Source organism: Salvia miltiorrhiza, chromosome 2 (assembly GCF_028751815.1).
Source record: "Salvia miltiorrhiza cultivar Shanhuang (shh) chromosome 2, IMPLAD_Smil_shh, whole genome shotgun sequence".
Lineage (NCBI taxonomy): Eukaryota > Viridiplantae > Streptophyta > Magnoliopsida > Lamiales > Lamiaceae > Salvia > Salvia miltiorrhiza.
Genome location: NC_080388.1, coordinates 63,670,979 through 63,690,926, shown reverse-complemented (window position 1 = coordinate 63,690,926; position 19,948 = coordinate 63,670,979). Strand labels below are relative to the sequence as shown.

The 19,948-nt window shown below is 35.6% G+C and overlaps 1 protein-coding gene across 2 annotated transcripts; it reads right to left on the bottom strand.

Moving 5' to 3' along the window:
* Nucleotides 1–676: 676 nt before the first annotated feature.
* LOC131011064 (filament-like plant protein 4) lies at nucleotides 677–7,666 on the bottom strand. 2 transcript variants are annotated; one of them, XM_057938815.1, is made up of 6 exons: nucleotides 7,333–7,666; nucleotides 5,482–5,613; nucleotides 4,672–4,900; nucleotides 2,149–4,585; nucleotides 1,809–1,854; nucleotides 677–1,396 (listed from the first exon to the last, which is right to left on the bottom strand). In XM_057938815.1, the coding sequence occupies exons 2-6, from the start codon at nucleotides 5,605–5,607 to the stop codon at nucleotides 947–949; spliced, it is 3,288 nt and encodes a 1,095-aa protein (XP_057794798.1). In that variant the 5' UTR covers nucleotides 5,608–5,613; nucleotides 7,333–7,666; the 3' UTR covers nucleotides 677–946. The 2 variants fall into 2 exon arrangements, with proteins under 2 accessions (XP_057794798.1, XP_057794799.1); XM_057938816.1 differs by lacking the exon at nucleotides 7,333–7,666 and adding an exon at nucleotides 6,929–7,319.
* Nucleotides 7,667–19,948: the final 12,282 nt, after the last annotated feature.

The following is a 19,948-nucleotide window of genomic DNA, read 5'->3' as shown; positions in this document are numbered from 1 at the left end:
AAAAAATGGAATTAGATGAATTTGAGAGGGTATATGATGATAATAACAAATTATAATTAAATAATATTTATAAAATAATTGTTACATATAAGATTATGAAAAAAAAAAATTGAGGTAGAAAAACTTATTTTTTGAGCAGTTTATAAACTCTTGAAACTTTATTTTTAGAATTTAGAAGCTGTTTAAGAACTTATTTTATCAAATACTTTAAAGGGGCCTATAAACTTCAAAACAACTTGTAAATTATTTTAAAGAGCTTATAAGCTCAATCACCGACCCTCTAAATGGAATCACTGATTAAAGCTTTAAGAAGGAATGGTAAAGACTTACCGTACATCAACTAACTAAACCACAACAAGCTCATCGAACAAGTCGTCGACAATGTACTATCTTTTCTTGGATCTAGGCCCCCAAATCTCTTGATCCGATCCCGAGAAATAATGTATTTAAATATTTGGAGGGCAACAACTCTACTCTAGCGTTCTATTTGCAGTGTCTGAGACGTTAAATTTTTGATGTTGTTGATCAGGTAATAAGAGAGCTTGGTCTTAAAATGCCTAATCACCCTTGTCTAATTTGATTTTGTTTTATGTCTAGTGACTATCACCTAGTCTGCTAAAGGTTATGTTTATGAGGCACTCCATAGTCAACCAAACAACATAGAAGGAAACAAAAATGAATCAAATAATTAAGTAGTCATGTCTGATTGTGTAGTACAATTTATCTTACAACAATGATCAGCGAGCACCAGTTTCAGTCTAAAACAAAAATCACCCTTCAAACAAAAGCCAGATTCAACCATCTCCGAAGGTGACCCCTCAAATCTAACACCAAAATTACAAGTATGAGAAGTTGAAATGGATTTGACCATTATATACATGAATATGCTTAAATTTCTTCTGCTAGATATATATGTGTATGTATATATATATAGCACGCCGAACCACTACGAGGCATTCTTCGCTTTCGAGGAAAAGAACCTGCTAAATCCACGTGCATGTTTCTCTGGTGTCGTAGTAGACGAAGCAGAAGAGGAGCCCGACTTTGTAGGGCGGTGGTTTGGTTGCTTTGAGGTGACCGGAGATCTCAATAAGTTGTTAGCTTCAGAATCAGACGGACTGAAAGAAGCATTAAACAGATCCATGGGAGATTCTGAGCCAGCTCTGTGCAAATGGAAAGAAGCAGCAGTGTCTATTTCAGGTGCATCAAAATCTTGTAAATTCATGCCACTTATAGTGGGTTCTTCCTCAACAGAGGCTTCAACTTTTTGACTCCTCATGTTATTTGGGGAACGATTCTCTGTTTGCGGACGTAGAGCTTTCATTTGCTTGCCAAGAAGATATATGGTTTCTTGACACTCTGCCAGCTTTTCTGCTGCAGCTGCCAACTCCTTCTCCTGAAATAGATTGTAGGTGCTTTTGAGTTTTCCAGAACCTCAATTATACATAATATTCTAATGATTTCTTCATGAAATAACCAATAATTTCATAATCTTTTGAAAAACCATCTAACCAAATAAATTGTCACAAAATAAACTAATGTCTTATTAGTTACTACTATTGATACACTTTGCTTTTGTCCAAATGTTACTATTCAAACAACATATCTAGACCAACATCCCATTTGTTGTTTACTACTTCTTTTCACTGTTTCTTTTAAGAACTTTTAATATGGGTGTGCCACTTAGTTGCAGCCTTCAATTTTCAAATATTTTTTTTTATAAAGATGAGTCAAGTATTACAGAGGCTAGCAAATCCAGGATGAAAATACTCAAAGCGGGGTAAGAAACATATAATTATAAGCCTCACCTGCCCAGACCTCTCATCAGTTTCAGCTGTTGCAGAATTACCAATCCTGAAATTGGAATATCATAGACAAAGCATAAACATATTAGATATATAAATGAAACCTTTGATGTAAGAAATATTAAGACTTGGAGAAACATAAACAAATAGGAATAGGTGACTAGTTTCGATCTGACCATGTGATCAGAAATAATTTAGCACTATGGTTCATAGTTTAGTTCACAGGTGCGTGAAAACAATTTGAAATTATCCTACTCAAACCAATTTTAAAACCTTACTCGGTAACAGGCCAGAACAACTCATTTATAAATAATTCAGAAATTGAGTATGTGTCAGTTAGTACCTCTCAAGCTGGTCTTGAAGATCTTTACATCTGTTAAGTGCCTCTTTATGACTTTTTTTCTCCTCTAGCAGCTCTTTCTCCAAATTTTGTATTTTCCCTTGGAGAAGATTTACCTCAGTCTTTAATTCTTCTGAACGCATTTCCAGTGAATTGTATGATTCTGCCATGCATTTGAGCTGTGTCTCGGCCAGGCTGTTGGACTTCTGAGATGTTGTTAATTGTGATTTAACCTCAGCCAGAAGGTGTTCTGTTTCCAGCAACTGAGACTTGGTAGTTTCTAAATTTTCCAAAGATCTAGCAAGATCAACTGCCAGGTTATCCTTGTCCATTTTCAATTGTTCAAACTCCTCCAATGAACATTTCCAAGAAGTGGCTGTTGATTCAGAGATTGGAACTAGATTCCCATCATTTGGAACATCAGGATCGGATGCAGAATCCGAAAAATGTGCACACCCATCTGGATACCTCTCTCGTAATGATTCAACAACAACCTTGTTCTCTGGTAGGGCAATCTTGTCTATACAATCGGAACTACCAGTTTCAACTTCAGAACTTTTAAATCCAAGAACATTGAAATGCAGCTCACTTGCTTTGTTCAATACTTCAGAAATGTCAAGAACAAAATCATTCAGATTGATATAACTCTTCATTGCTTCACTATATTTGACAGAAAATATATCAATTTTTCTATTCAACCCATCTCCATCAGGACTTGCTTCTGTGACAGTCTTCACTTCTTTGCCTAGAATCGTGATAAAGTCATGAATCTGCATAATGGCAATTTCTACTTCTTCATTGATGGCTTCAAAAGTGTTGATAGATGAGCTAGCATCCCGAGGCACCGATGTCTCCTTTGTGGCTGTTATCTTGGCATCCTCGGTAATTTGATCAGTTCTTGTGCCAGAAGGACAATTTGCCTCAGTAAAACCATTCACAGAGTGGTGATGTAAAGTTTCATGCATTTCCTGCATAGCTTGTCTAACTTCCTCTATTACTTTTTCCATGTCCCTTTCATTAGAGACTAATTCGAGAACCCCGGATATTTTCGCCTGGAGTTTCACAAAGACCAGTGGGTCTGCTTGCAGTTGAAGATTTACTACATTTGCATCTTCTTTAGGAACTGCTTGAGGTTCCAAACCATGCTGTTCATCTAATTGAGAGTCTGCACAGGTAGCGACTTCAATTGAAGCTTCACTCTTTACAATTTCAGATCCTTCATTGACTGTATTACCTGAAAAGTCTGCACCTGAGACTGTTCCATTTGATTGACACGCCAACTTCTCCATCTCTAAGAAGTCATCCATAAGGTCTGCATGATTCACACTTTCAGATTTCTGCGGACTATCCAGGGTCTTTTCCTTCTTCAGATGTGAGAGCTCAGACATCATTCCAGCAGTCCACGAACCAGAACAGCTAATATTATCATCATTTCCATCTTCCGACATAGTGGTGAAACTTGATGGAATACTTGCTTTCTGACTACTGAAACTTTCAATTGAAACCTGAGGATTAGAACTGAGATGATTTTTCTGTTCACCATTAGCTTGTAGTTGTGCTTCCATATTTTGGAGCTTGCTTGCTGTTTGAGCACAGATACTCCTAGAAGCTTGCAATTCACTGTTACGCTTTGCCAATGCCTCCTTAAGCATCTTTGTTTCTTCCTCCATTGCAAGTAGCCGCTCTGTGAGTAACTCATTTTCTTTGATGTACTTCTGTGCATGGTCAAGCGAAAACTCCGGCAGCTGAGACAAGTGTGGAGTAGAAGGCTTCACAGGAGATCTCCTTAAACGAGATTCTCCATAGTCTCGGCCCAAGTTCTCAACTTCAAGTTTCATTTGGGCTAGTGCAGCTGGACCAGGAAGTTTCTTCCGAACAAGGCCTCGTAATCTTTGACACTCTGCTTCAAGCTTAGCAATTTTCTTTACTCCTTCTAGGTGATGCTTGGTTGCTGCCTCAGCGGACCGCACACTCATGTTTTTCTCCTCATTGCGAATTTCCACCTCTTTCCTAGCGATATGGAGTTCGTATTTGAGTGAGTTTACTTCTCTTTCAAAAGACTCAATTTCGCTCTTCAAAAGTTCTATCTCGGCATTAGCCTGTGATTTCTCTTCATTGAGCTGGATCAACATGTTAGAGCACTCTTGCAAGGATCTAGATAATGCAGCATTTTCAGCTGCAGACTTCATTAACTCTTGGTCCAGATTACTTATTTTTGCTTCAAGCTCTAACTTCATCTTGTCAAACAACTTTGTTTTGTTAAGAGCAAGTTCCTGCAATTTTTGTTCATGTTCTTCCTTCAAATTCCGTATCTGCCTCATGCATTCTTTGAGAGCACCATCCAGGTGTGTTGCCCGATCTTCTGCAGTAAGCTTTAGCAGTGTAACAGATTCCAGATGATTTTTCAATGCTGCAGCTTCCGCCTCAGCCTTCTCCCAACCTGTTCAATAAAATTGGTGGGAATCAACCTCTAGCATCTTAAAACTTTTATCAAGAAAGAGATATTTAATAATAGTATTTTAGAACCTGACACAGCTTCTTCAGCAACTTTGGCATGTTGTTTGACCAAATTTTCCTTATTAGTCATTTCGGAATCCGCTTCAGATAACTTTTCATTGAGTTCTTTCACTTCCTCCTCTAAGGTCTGCACCTGTTCTTCATAGGACTTCACTTCATCCTCCAATCCAGTTAGATGTGTATAGGATTCCATAGAAATTTGAACATACTTGGGCTTTTTATTGATTTCTTGTTTTGCCTACATAAAAATAGATCAAGAAAGTATAAGATCTAAGTTATAAGGTATAAATGTATATGCCCAAAACTTTTAATCAATGGTTCAAGAAAATGGACATAACAAAACACCTAGACTATCAGTTGCCTAATGTACACGAGTAAGACAAATATTGCAAAAGAAAAAACTTGTTGAGGCAACTTGAGACTAAAAGGTCCTAATCAGAATGGCCTTAAAGGAACTAGGACTATCAGTTGCCTAATGTACATGACAAGACAAAGAATGCAAAGGCAAACTTTTGGAAATCATTGAGGCAATTCGCGACTAGAAAGTCCTAATCAGAATGGCCTTCCGGCACTTCAATCTCTAGAACTGTTAAGATGCTGAAGAACAAACTCATAGCTTAATTAAGTAAAGTTATTTTTGAGTGTCCAAAACCAGTAAAATACGAGGTTATAGCAACGTCATTGAAACTTGACAGAAATCAGAACTACTTGTACATGGGAACCAGTATGGATCAACTAAATTATGTGAGTGAATAATAACAAAAGGTGCCTGTAGCAAATAATTAAACATTAGAATAGATCATCTTAATATGAAATAACCTTGTCGATTTGAGCTGCACTTATATCTGAAGCAGCTGCAGAAGAGTCTGATGCAGTAGCAGCTATTTTCTCAGCAGCCTGCTTATCAGATGATTTTTTCTTCCACGGCCAACTCCTTTTATCCATCCTTAGCTGTTAATACAGAGAAAATTTGTGAAAATTAGGCTAAACGTAGACTGAGTAGCAGAAACAAATCAAAAGCAAAAGATACATCTATTGCAAATTGATCCTCTTGAAAAAAAAATAGTACAAGATAGGCAACAAACCAACATGTATAGTTTTCAGGCAATAGTAACAGTTTGCATTACAATGTTAGCATTTCGGGTCAAGAAACCTTTGCACTTGTTTTCCAATTATAGCATAAATGCAACTACACATGCATAATATGTGTACTCAAGAACATACATATATAAATATTTGTGTACGATAAATATCCTCATGAATGCAAGTGATACACTAAGCAGACAGAAAATTTCATTCATCCATCCACTACACAACTATCAAAGGCATAACAAGACTCCCTATGGATTATAACTTATAAGCAAAGTGACAAATATGCAAGCTCATGCACAAATTGCTACATGAAAAACAAATTTAGATCATGAAAACCAGCATCTAACCAAATCAACCAACCAGTCTATTGAGTGCAATATTGAAAAAGGTAAGTCAAAGTTCACTTTTCTTTAGCCCGGAACTTGATCATCAAATTTGTATCTCTTTATATGCTTTATGAGCAAGAGGGAAAACCCAGAAGAAGAAAAATAGCATTTCTCTGTTTCTCTTTTTTTTCTTTTTGGGGTGACGAATAACAAAAACTACAAAAGTTTATATCCAAAGAGCAAAATCGTTATAGACCATAAGATCAATGTCAAGAGCATAATCGAAGGGTTTACATGAGTACTCTGCAGTCATATTCTCAACACGGATTCTGCATTAGCAGCTGATAATTTTTAAAAAGCATACAGCTACTGTAGATAATTAGAAACATAGGCAATGAAGATAGAAAAGGATAGGGCAACTAAATACACTATGAAATAGACATCCCCAAAATGTAAAAGCATTTTAATGAAATTAATACTATATCGAGCCGTAATTAAACCGTCAAGGTATCCAAAACTGGGTTTGATCACAATATAAATTTTTGATATGCAGCAAATTGCTGCATTGAATCATAGTTACATCTAAAAGTTCAAGCACAATTTCCTCAAACTATCAGAAACTTACGATATTCAATAAAAACTAGTGTTCGGCACCGAAAGCTTATATAAATATAGAAAAAGAATAAATACAATATTTAACAAGCTGCAGGGCCATAGATAGCAATTAGCTGTATTCACAATTAACACAGCTAAGTAGCTTTAAGAATTTTAGATTCAAACTTAATTTAGAAACGCATTGCAAAGAATTGTAGAATCGAGAGCGAAAACAGCAATTTGCATCAAATTACCGACAGTTTGCAATACTTTTGATTCAGGACGACAAACTTTTAACAGAATTGAAGTAAAAGGGGGGTGGAATCTTAACCAAACGAAAGACCCAGAAGCAAAATGAGCAAGATAATTGGGACAATGAACTAAGATAGAAAAAGCAAACAAACAAGAAAAGAATCTGCAAATTTAGAAAAGAAGAAAGAAATTGGAGGATGCTCTCTTGTTTTGTGAAGCAAGGAAAAAGGAGAGGATTTTACAAACAAAAACAAAAGAAAAAGAAGAGCTTTCGGAACACAGAAAACAAAGCAACTGTGGGGGAAAAAAAAAGGTCTTCAATCAGTTGCTCAGTGATGCCAATCATTCCCAAAGAAGAAAATCGAAAGCAGTAGAGCATCAATCTCACACACAGACACGCACTCACCGGCAGCAAGCAATGCAGTGAATATGAGATTGAAGTAGGACAATGGAGATCTGAGTAATGGAATGCAGTTGGTATAGAGCTTAGAGAGAGGTTTTAGTTTTCTAGAGAGAGAGAGAAAGCGAGTGGTGGCGGAGTGGTGGTGGAGGTGGTGGAGCTGGTGGGTGGTGGGGGGTGGAGGTGAAAGTATCTCAAGCGTTAGGTGTCACTTAAAAGGCAAGACGTCGGAAAGCTCCAAAACAATCAGCATTATTTAAATTTGACATCTTAATTTCGGAAAATTAAACATTTTGTGGAAATTAAATCCCAGCTTCCGATGATTCCCGAATAAAATCAAACTACAGGTAGTATTTATAATATCTGGGTATTTTATAGTAACAACGCTGTAATTTTTGGGATACTGAGTGACAGGCCATAGTCTACTCTACCTTCCTAAATTTTGTCCATTCATCTATTTGTACTGTCATTTTCTTTTGCATTTTACTCCAACTCTAGATATGTGTAAGTATAAAGAGTCATTATGAATTACGAATTATAAAATTCTATGAGTTATTTGTACTGTCATTTTCTTCTGCATTTTAAAATATGAATTACGAATTACAAAATTATGATAAATTCGTTATAAAAAGTGATGAATTCAAAATAAAATAAAAATTACTTTCCATAAAATTCGAATAGGACAATAAATTCATTCACTAAAATAATAACTCTAACATAAATTTTCATGATTTAAGGGTTGAAAATAAGTTTTTATACTAATAGTTAGTAAAATAGTAGAAGTGAAACTTGAAATTTGAACTTAGAGCTATAAATTGAGAATTATGAATCAGGTAGTGATTAAATATCTTTTTTTTTTTTTTTTGATCAGAAAAATTAGATTTCATTCAGGAAAAGACCGGAACGGGTCACCGGGTACCAGAGGTACCAAGAATACAGAACATAAGTGAAAAAATAAGGGAAATGGCACAAGAAAATAAACTCCCACCAGACCAACTCCACAAAGGAGCACCAAATTCGGACTCCCCAATCTCCAAACCTCAGCTGAAACATAAGCAAAAGAGCGTATGATGTTCTTCAGTATGATCAGCCGCTGTAACTAAAGCTTTAGCAATCCAAACCTCTAACAACAACAAACCATCTTCGAAAATCTTGTTCCTGCGTTGAGTGATTCAATTCCGACCGCCAAACTCATAATCTCGCCTTAATCTCTGCCATCATTCTATCTTTATTCCAACTTTCTTGATTGAAGATACAATTATTTCGCATCTTCCAAATGCTCCAAATCACACACAACCAAACACCAAGAAAGAAATCCACATCCTTCTTACTCCCCAAATTCACGAAAGCGTTGAAATGAGCCTTGGAATTTAAGTGAAATACTGCTTGTTTACCTGTCCAACTTAAGATTTCTTTCCAGATTTCTTCTGTTTTTTGGCAATTGAAAAATAGATGCTCTATGGTTTCTTCTTTCAACTGGCATAGGGCGCATAAATCAGCCGGCGAATGTATCAACACTTGTCTCCTCCGCAGGTTGTCCACCGTTGCAATTCTTCCTATAAGAACCTTCCAAGCTGTGGCCTTGACCTTTGCTGGAACTTGAGCTTTCCATATCATGGCCAACTTCTTTTTGACTCCGCAAACATTGGACGAACTCCTGTTTTTAACGAATGTCTCGTATGCTGTCTTGACAGAGAAGACCCCATTTCCGGCTGCCTTCCATCTCCAAGCGTCCATTGTACCTGCATTCATCCGAATCTTGCTAACGCAAAACGTTAAAGCACGAATCTGTTCCATATCTCTCTCCCTCAAACTCCTTTCCCATTCGAATTTCCATTCCCAAGATCCTTCAATCCATTCTCCCATGCTACTAACAACTCCATCTTTATTGGAATTTAGACGAAAGAGTCTGGGATACAAATCAGCCAGAGATTTCTCCCCCGCCCAAATGTGAGTCCAAAACCTCACCGAGTTCCCATCCCCAATTACTCGCTCAAGATTTTCTCTCATCCTTTTTCCACCCTCACCCCTACTCAGTCCCACCACTTTCCTCCACCAAGCCGACTTAATCAAATTGTTTCCCTCAGCCCTGAATCCCTCTCCAAGTCCCTGTGGCAAGATTTGAACACCTTCACCCACAACAAATTTTTTTCTGTCAAAAATCTCCAGATCCATTTCGCCATAAGAGCCGAGTTAAATCCACCCAAATCTTTAAAATTAAGACCCCCAAAATCCAGACCGACACAAAGCTGCTCCCATTTAACCCAATGAATCTTCCTCTCTCCTATTCCCCCCCCCCCCCCATAAAAAATTACTCAAACAAGACCGCATCTCAGCTAACACACCTTTTGGAACAAGAGAAAATGAGAGATGGTATACCGGAATGGATATAAGAACTGATCGAATCAGGGTGATTCTACCAGCAAACGAAAACTTACGTTTTTCCCAGCTCTTGATTTTACTCCTGATATTTTCCACCACGTATTGCCATTCTGATTTCCGAGAAAGTCTTGTCCCAATCTTAATTCCCAAATATTTAGTGGGTAATCCACCCACTTTACATTTGAGAATGGTCGCCAGATCTTCACCTCTGAAATCGGAAATCCCGACTCCAATGAGGCAGCTCTTGTCGAAATTCACTGTTAAACCCGAGAGTAGTTCAAAAAGCTTGAGAATATACTTTAAAGCTTTGACACTATCCACCTTATTTGTTAAGACGAACATAGTATCATCGGCATACTGAAGGTGTGAAATTCGAATGTCTTCTTTCCCAATCTTAAACGCTTCTATCAAATTATTTTGAATCGCTCTTTCCATCAGAAGGTTAAGGCCTTCAGCCACTATCAAGAAAAGGAACGGTGATAATGGATCGCCCTGTCTAAGACCTCTACCAAGATGGAATTCACCAGAGGGGCTGCCGTTGACAAGGACATTTGAGGATGCCGAGGTGAGACAACCTTTTATCCATAATCTCCACCTAACACTGAAATTCATCTTTTGTAGCATACTATCAAGAAATCCCCAATCCACAGTGTCATAGGCCTTTGCAAAATCTGCTTTGAAAAGGACCAGACCTTTTTTCTTCCTCTTACTATCATCAATTATTTCATTGAGGATAACAACTCCATCTAAAATATACCTCCCCTCGATAAAAGCACTCTGACAGTCTGAAATAACACAATTAAGTACCTGTTTCATTCTGGCTGCCAAGACCTTCGCGATCACCTTATATAGGCAGTTGATAAGGGAGATCGGCCTGTAATCCTTGAGCTCTGTCGCCCCAACCTTCTTTGGGATAAGAACCACAAAAGAAGTATTGCATCCTCTTGCTATTTTCCCAAACTTGTGAAACTCTTTCATTAGTTTGCACAAGTCTTCTTTGATAATATCCCAACACCTTTTCATGAACTGGAAATTAAATCCGTCTGTTCCGGGACTTTTATCTCCATCACACTGCCACACCGCCGATTTGATCTCCTCTTCTGAAAATGGCGCATCGAGGCCATCTCTGATATCATCCGTGATCTTCTTTTGGCCAAAGTCATCCGGAAGGAGCGGTCTTCTTCTGCAATTTTCCTGGAACTGAGTTTGGAAATGATTTCTAACAGCTTGTTTCACCACCCTCGGATCGTCCGACCAACTATCTTCCACCATAAGCCCTGAGATACCGTTGATGATTCTTCTAGACTTGATTGCTTGATGGAAAAATTTACTGTTAATATCTCCCTCCTTCGCCCATCTGCACTTTGCCTTTTGAGCCAACAAACTATCTCTGTCTTTAAGATGTGTCATCAACGAAGCTTCGGCCTCGCTTCTTTCAATAACTTCTTCCTCATCGAGCCCCAAAGCATCATCGATATAGTCCCATTGTTGGATTTTATCCCTCAGCGAAGAAAGTTTCTCCTCAATTCTTCCAAACGATGTTTTATTCCAAATCTTCAAGTCCTCTTTCAACCTTTTCAGTTTTTCTTTTAACACAAAGCAACCCCAACCTGAAATACCTCCCTTATTCCAAGAATCCTTGACAACCTTCTCTAAATCGGGGTGGTTTAACCACGCATTAACAAATCTGAACGGCTTTGGGCCCCAATCCACTGCCTTTGTCTCCATGATAATTGGACAATGATCTGAAACTGTTCTCGGCAATCCTCTCGCCGTGGTTTGACCCCAATTCGACATCCACTTTTCATTAACCAAAAAACGATCCAATTTTGATTTACAACCCCCTTGTGGTTGATACCACGTGAATGATCTCCCCTCTAGTTGAATATCTTCCAAAATATTATCAGAAATGAAGTTTTCGAACCCCTGTAATTCTCTCGCAGAAAAATGGTTCCCTCTGTGATTAAATATCAACCCTTTAAAATTCTTGTATAATACTATTGCAGTATTTTCTTTTATTATTTAACTTTTTTTTTTGAAGCGGGACTATTGCAGTATTGTTTTGATCATTCGACTTTAGATTTCATAATCTCATTATTTGTGTTGTTTTCTTGTTTTGCCAATTTCGTCGTCATATGTTTGACAATCAAGTAATTGATGACACCATGAAATTATAATTTTATAATAGTGTTGCAATTTCGAACATTTATTTAACGATAAAAATGTTAGCGTAAGAAAACAATTCAAATTATAAGTTTCAAAGACTCTAACTCAATTTTGAATTTCGATATAATTATGAGTTAGTGCAATTTTTTTTAAAGGAATGAATTTTCTACAAATTGAAAGATTTAACCTTTAATATAACGTTTTAGAAATTTTGTTGATTTACAAAAATATTGATAATAGGAATTTAATTTGCAACTAAATCATTATTAATTACTACCAAGTATTGGGATTATATGAAGATTGAAGAGGAGGAGGAGTTTGGAATACGACGTAATAATGAGAGCAGCACAGTAAATGCGAGAGTAGGAAATTAAAAGAGAAAAGCTAAAAATGGGGGATGAATGACGGAAAGGCCCCTGGGAAATGAGATATTGGCAAGTGGGTGACAGAATAAAAGGATGAGCTGTATGTGAGAATTGGGGACCACCGTCACTTTGTGTGGTGAATCAGTCCAGCTCATGATTAGAGCGTGGCGCTTCTGCGTCTCCTCTTTTGCTGCCATGTGCACCCGTCGTATCTGATTCTTTCCACTCCTTCCTTCACACTCACAACTCTCAACATTTACGAGACCTCATAAAAAGAAGAAGAAGTTAAAAAACATTTACGAGAGCTCATTTTCACGTTTTTTGATTAATTTGTTTTTACTTGTCTAGGGAAGAAATTGTTTTATAATGTTTAGGATTTGTGTATGAATGGCTGCTACAAATGGAAATGGTAATAATATTGTGTACAAACCAAAACAGCAAAAGTGATAATGATATTGTGGTCGCAGGGAGTAATACCCAATCTCACCCATCATCTTACTCTATGGTCCAGATTTTCTGACGGGTGTTGATTTCATTATAGAAATGGTATAATTGTAATTTATTTTGTTATATGATAAAAAAATATACATATTGTCAAACAAAAATTTGCATATATGAATCGATTGAACATAAATTTGCATACGAGTATACACAAATATACATATGAGATTAATTTTTCTAAATGTTATTCTCTTACCTACACTGTTTCCTAATAACTTCCTAATGCGAAGAAACCAATGCATCAACAAGAAAGAAATCAAATTATCCATATGAGATTGATTTGATTGGGTTTTAAATGAGAACAGGTGAGAGATATTCGAGAATGAGAGACATGTTACATGTTTTTGTTTTAACATATATAAATTTATGTTGTGTAGTATGTAAATTTCTATTTTATGTCATGCATGTTTCTTTTTGGTGGTGTGCATGTTTATGTTTTAAAGCATGCATGTATTTTGTTTGCAAATATGCAGATTTATGTGTATTTTGTTCTGCCACGTCTTTCTCCGAATTCCTACAAATTTCGAAGTAAATTTCGACCTTCTCTCTCGATCGCATCCTTAATCTACTCTCACAATCAACTTCTCATTTTTCTTTAAATTTTCATGTGAGAATTCATCACTATCATCGGCCACCATCATTTGACACCTATGAGCATGTAGCAGGTCCTTGTGGCCGCCTCCACCATACCAGCCTCAACCACGTAGGTGCTTCCAACTGCTTTCTTATAAAATAGGAGATGAAAAAGAGATATCTTTTAGGGAATCGTAAATTTTAAAGGAAATTTTTTTTTGGAGAAATAGAAGGATTATTGTTGCATTGATTTTTACATTTTTGCACTGTAAATTTGTTTAAAAATAATATTAAAAAAAAAACCTCTACATTGTGTTACATTTATAGTATATCCACACATGAACATGATATGTGGTTCAAATTTGATATTACATGCTAAGGATATGGTACCATCAAAATCTAATTATGGGTAAAGATATATAAATGTAAACCCTTAGTTAAAAAAGCATTTCATCTTGTTTGTTAGAGTTATTTTATGAATCCAATAATATTGATTTTGATTATTGAATTTTGCCTTCTTTATCAAATATTATTCCTTGTTTATTTTGTAGTATTTGGCAATTTTTTAACAATGAAAGATTGACGAGCCCAAAGTTCTTTTAGGTCCGTAACTTTGGATGTTTTGTAAATATAGGACAACTTTTTTTTGGGCTTGCAATTATAGGACAAATTTTCAAAAATTCAGCATAAATAGGATAAATTGAGCCTGAAAAATCAATTTGTCCTACAATTGCAAGCGCAAAAAAATTTGTCCTACATTTGCAAAATAACAAAAATTACGGGCCTAAAAAAACGAGAGAGAAGATAGATTTTTTTTAAATTTTTAATCTTTAAATAAATATAACTTTTACAATTCAAATCAAATATTTACATAAAATATGTCAAATTAAAGCTCTTATTGTGATCTTTAATTTGATATGCATATTACATATTTTATAATTAGTCGAATTTTATAATTTTAGAAAGAAATAAAATAAAATAATTAAAAATTAAAAAATTTAAAAATATAGTTTATAAATAAACCTTGAATTTTATTATAACTCCAAATTTCCCACTCAAATTGAAATCTTGTCTTTTTAAGAGTTATTTTATTTCCTTTTTTCTTCCCTGATATTTTCTTTTCTTGCGTGGCAAAAATTTAATATCTTGCCACTCCAAAATTGCCACTCAAAATATTTAATATGCATATCAAATTAAAGATCACAATAAGAGCTTTAATTTGATAGATTTTATGTAAATATTTGATTTGAAATGTAGAAGTTATATTTATTTAAAGATTAAAATTTTTACAAAAATTCTTTCTTCTCTCTCTTTTTTTAGGACCGTAATTGCAAATGTAGGACAAAAAATTTTGGGCTTGCAATTGGAGGACAAATTAATTTTTCGGCTCAATTTGTCCTACTTATGCTCAATTTTTAAAAATTTATCCTACAATTGCAAGCCCAAAAAAATTTGTCCTACATTTGCAAAATAGTCAAAGTTATGGACCTAAAAAAACTTTGGGCTCAAGATTGACTAATTCATGGAACTTGTAGAGAAAATAGTACCACAATTAGTACTTTGTTGGGCAAGAACATTCACCGAACATAAATGTTATAAAGCAGTAAAACAACACAACAACTTGATAACCCAATTCGTTGAATCATCTACTTTTGGTGGGCCTCGCCCAGAGGAAACAATCCACTACATGGAGATAAGTAACAAAAGGACTTACACAATAAGACTCCCCTTCTATTTCGCCTAGTAACTTCCCAAATCTCCACTCAAGATGAAATGTTAGTTGTGAATGACAGTATGAGCACACACACACAACTTGGACATGAGTATTGACGGTCACCACCCAATCCCTCATGAAACAAGAATCAAATAAATAAGAATCTATATTTCTGTTACAAATTATGCTCAATAATATTTACCTCATAACACTCTACTGCTATAATTAGAGCACTCACAACGGCTACACGATAGCCCTATCGTGTAAATGTGCTATCGTGTAAGCGTTGCGGGAGCACCTTACACGAGGGCTACACGAGGGCTATCGTGTAGCCCTTTAAACGGTCAATTATAGGCGCGTGTTTTGAATTTTTTTTACACGCGCCTCTATAAAAAAATGAACTTTTGACTCAAATTGGCAGCTTTGACTCCTCGGAATAGTTATTTGTAGGATTTGTTTTTATTTTATTAAATTTTATGTAATTTTTAGGATTTCAAAATTAATGCAATTTAAATTTGAAGTAAATTGTGCAATTTAAATTTATGAAATTAAACTTAAATGAAAAAATCAAAACTAATGCTATCATGTAAGCTATCATGTAACCCCACTGCAGCATCTTTACACCATGTGGTCCCCCCATCATAAAGTAGGCTATTATGTAAGCTATCATGTAACCCCATTGCGGATGCTCTTAGTACCGAGAACAATACCATTGGCAACATGTTCGGGAGACACCTAACATGAACAAAGATTAAGCTGTAATCCAAGAATAGTCATTAATTTATTCAGAATCACTAGTTCAATCTAAGTTCATAGTAAAATGTGTTGAATTGTGGACAATGTCCATGACACTATATATAATCAAGTGGACATCAATAGCTATTGAAATCATCATCCATTGAATTAGTTAGGGACCTGAAATATGGTCAAAAGAAGATTATTTCCGAACCAATACAAATACTCTATGTTCTTTACTGCTTTGCTTCAATCATGTCGTTCAAATTGTATTACTATGCATAATGTTTGAAAACTCAAATTTGATAGTATACACCTAAAGTAGCACATCAACAAATACAATAACATATTTTAACCGTCTCACTAAATGAACAAACAATAAAAAGCGAACATAAATAGACTCAGCAATATATTTCACACAATACTTTGATATATGCACATGCATGCTCTATTATTTAGTTGAAAAACCTTTGAACCTAAGTTGAAATGCTAATTTCACGTCAAAGGAGCATACATGCTTTATCAACTCTTCAAGTGTATCTCGACATTCAGCTGACAAAGGTATGCATAGGCCGATCGAAAAGTTTGTACTCATGTATTCTATATCCCGACTACACTCACTTCTGAGACCAACAAAAGTAATCAAGTTTAATAAAGTAACAAGGGAAATTTTGACTTATCATGCCAGCCTACTCAGTTTTCAAATTAGTCCTATCATGCTCGGGCTACTTTTGGTTCCAATCAATTAGACTAATTTTTTTAATTTGAGCTAAACCTTTTTTGCCCTAATCCTTTATTTTTTCGGTCTATTCGGGCCGGTTCTCCAGCTTCGCACTAAACCGGTATATGTAGTGCCAAGTATGCTAGACTCGACCTAGAAAACGTTAGTGAAATTTAAATTGAAGACCTTTAGTTTTAAGAATGTTACTTTTACCACTAATTAAATCATCCGCAAAGGGAGAATATCAATAGATTTTATTTTATTTTTGGCCTAATTATTCGGATTCACTTTTGCTTTCACAAATTAAACCTCTTAACCATGATAAAATATTGATATATAAACATAAAATTGATAAATAAAAAAGACAAAAAAATATTAAAGTTTTTTTCGGACAAATTTAAATAAATCAAAGCTAATGAAATTAAGAAAATTTATATAAAAAACATTAAAACTCATTAATAATTTAAAATTCTTATAATATTCGAAGACACTCATGAAATAACTTCTAGAAAGCTACTACTAATATTGTGAAAAATATTTATAGTAATATAAGAGACTCCTTAGTTAATTACAAGTGAAATTGTTAGTGCATACTCAATTTTGTACAAGTATTAATAAGACAACAGTTATATAATATTGAAAAATTATTATTCTTCCATAATTAATATATTAACATAATTTGAAGGGTAATTTGACTATTTTTTTTAAAAATACATTTCATTGAAATTTTACATCTTATTACTTACTATAATCGAGATTTTTTAATCAATTACCGACTCATAATATCACATTATTTGTGGATATCAACCATATCATTCTATCCTCTCAAAAAAAAAAACCATATCATTCTAATTTTATTTAATTTCCCTCGATTCGCTCCTCATGAACCACCATCAACATAAGAGAGTATACTTTTGTTTCCGGAAGCATTGTTCATTAAGATGTGGTTACCAAAATCAAAGAACTACAAGCTAAAAACTAATTAACTAAAAGAAAATAATTTAATTTGAATGTATTGTAGTTCAGAATCAAATAACAACTCAATTACACTCAAATTCATTGGTTCGGTTGGTAGCAGGTGGAAGATTCGAAAAAATTAATGTAAGAGTACAGCTCCTAAAAAAAGCTACTTCTACAAATTATTATATTCTCACTGTAGCAGTTTCACCACTTTGGTTTTTAATTAGCAAAAATGGAAAATAGTGACTATCTCATCCTAACAAATCCTGACATGGTTAGTTACTCATGTTTATAATTAGTTTTTTAGACCTACAAATAAATGATAGTACTAATTAATTATCATTAAACAGGGAAATGCTATCCCATTTTAAAAATCAATAAAAAACACGAGAGCAATACTGCTGTGTTTTGTATAATAATTCAAATATCGTCAAGAATGTAGATTCTAGTTAAATGATACTCTATTATGATAAGTTAATAACAGCAATACACATAGAAATCATTGGTCGCATTGTACATCCGGCACGAAGGCAAAGCCGGGCCAGAGTGACCACACGTGCGAGGCCCACAGTTCAGAGTGCGTCCAGCAGCGCACGGTAGCCCAGGCGACACGTGTCGGGTCGCGGCGACCATGTTGCGCGTAACCCGTGTTTCTAGCCCTGATTTTACAAAACCGGTGTTTGCTGTCGGCAGAGTGAAATGGTTCTCTACAAAAGCGGCTAAATGAAAAGTCTAACGTTGTTGTGTAAACTTAAAGCAAGCTACGCATAGGCTAAAAAAAAAAATCTTGTGGGAAAGAGAAAATTGGAAATAAAGGTGCCAAATGCTGGTAATTGAGTCCACCGACAATCGCATTCTTATTTGTAACTTGTGTGAAACTAAGGAATAACCTCAAATGTCAATAAAATTTTACTTTGATAGAAATTATTTTTCTAATTGAATTCCTCAGCAGGGAAAAGTATGTATATTTTTTTATAACAATATTCATATTTTGCAAATATTCTATATATTTTTTTTTTGATAAGGAAAGTAAATATTATAGAACGAAAAGGCACCAGTAGTACCAAGAAGATTACAAAATCAGCGGGGATTCATAATTCGACATCCACCTATGAATCCCAACTCCATCATTAACAAAACCAAAAATTCTACCCCAACTCCACACTCTAGCTTTGATTTCTCCAAACAAGTTTGCACTCTCCCATCTTTTGTTCTCAAATCTACTCTCATTACGCATTTTCCAAATAAGCCAAGTAGTACAACACCAAAGAGCCATCAAGAGCTTCTTATTTCTTTTCCGGCCACTCAAACTAGTAAAGAACTGAAAGTGCGAGGACACGTCATATGGCTGCGCCATGCTAACTCCGAGCCATTGAAAGATTGCTTCTCATACCTTTGAGGTCTTTGGACAGTGGATCAACAAGTGGTTCGTGGATTCCTGCCGATGAAAACAGGCGTTACATCCCACCTCGACTTCACACAACATCACATTTCTTCTCAAGAGATTGTCACACGTCGGAATTCTGTTCTTCAAAATTCTCCATGCGGTAAGCTTGACTTTGTTTGGAATAGGGATCTTCCACACCTTCATACTCATATCAGTTTCCTCCACCGCCTCCGTAGTCTCGTTTGCTTGATCTTTAATAGCTTCATAAGCGGACTTGGTTGTAAAGCCTCTCCCGATGTCGCCACTCCATGTCCATCCGTCCTTGTTACCTGCACACAGATTAGTACCTGAAACAAGGCTAAGCAGCTCCGAAACTCCTTCTCTCTCTCTCTCAAACAACTCTCTTCTCCACCTTAAATCCCAACACCATCCAGTATCAGTCCATTCCCCAACTTCACAGATTGCAGCTTCTTTATTCGCACTCAACTAAAAAAGTCTAGGAAAAGTAAACTTCAACGGCTTTTGTCCAACCCACCACTGACTCCAGAATTTAAAGGTCTTCCCATCCCTCACCTTTGGCTTCAAATTTTGAACAAACCAAAAATTGCTCGCCCCTCCCGCCGCAGAAACGATCTTCGGCCACCACCCATCTCTAAATCTACCTTTCCCCGCGTTTTCCAGACCTGTCTCTCCCCACTCAACCTCACCATAAATGGACCTAACAATTTTAGCCCAAAGCATGTCCCTTCCAGTAAGGTACCGCCACAACCATTTAACGACAAGTGCCTGATTAAACCACTCAATATTTTTAAGCCCCAAGCCTCCTTCATCTTTTGAAGCACAAAGCACCTTCCATTTCACCCAAGCAATCGCACTTTTACTAGAACCCCCTCCCCACAAAAAATTACCAAGTAAAGCATTTAGAGAACTCACAATTGATTTTGGTAAACAGGTAAAAGAGAGCTGGTAAATCGGTATAGATTGAAGCACAGCCTTCACCAAATTAATTATCAATTAATTATATATATATATATATATATATATATATATATATAATTATGAACAAATTTTTACTGTAAATGCAGTTCTTCACATAGTTAGTGTAGCTCGATATTTAC

Bases quoted from the DNA above. Each gene is read 5' to 3' on its own strand.
- LOC131011064 (XM_057938815.1), bottom strand. From the start codon at position 5,607: ATGGATAAAAGGAGTTGGCCGTGGAAGAAAAAATCATCTGATAAGCAG. The intron at 1,855-2,148 runs GTACTAACTGAC...TTCCAATTTCAG, and splicing joins CTTCAAGACCAGCTTGAGAG to GATTGGTAATTCTGCAACAG. The intron at 1,397-1,808 runs GTGAGGCTTATA...AATCTATTTCAG, and splicing joins CTGATGAGAGGTCTGGGCAG to GAGAAGGAGTTGGCAGCTGC.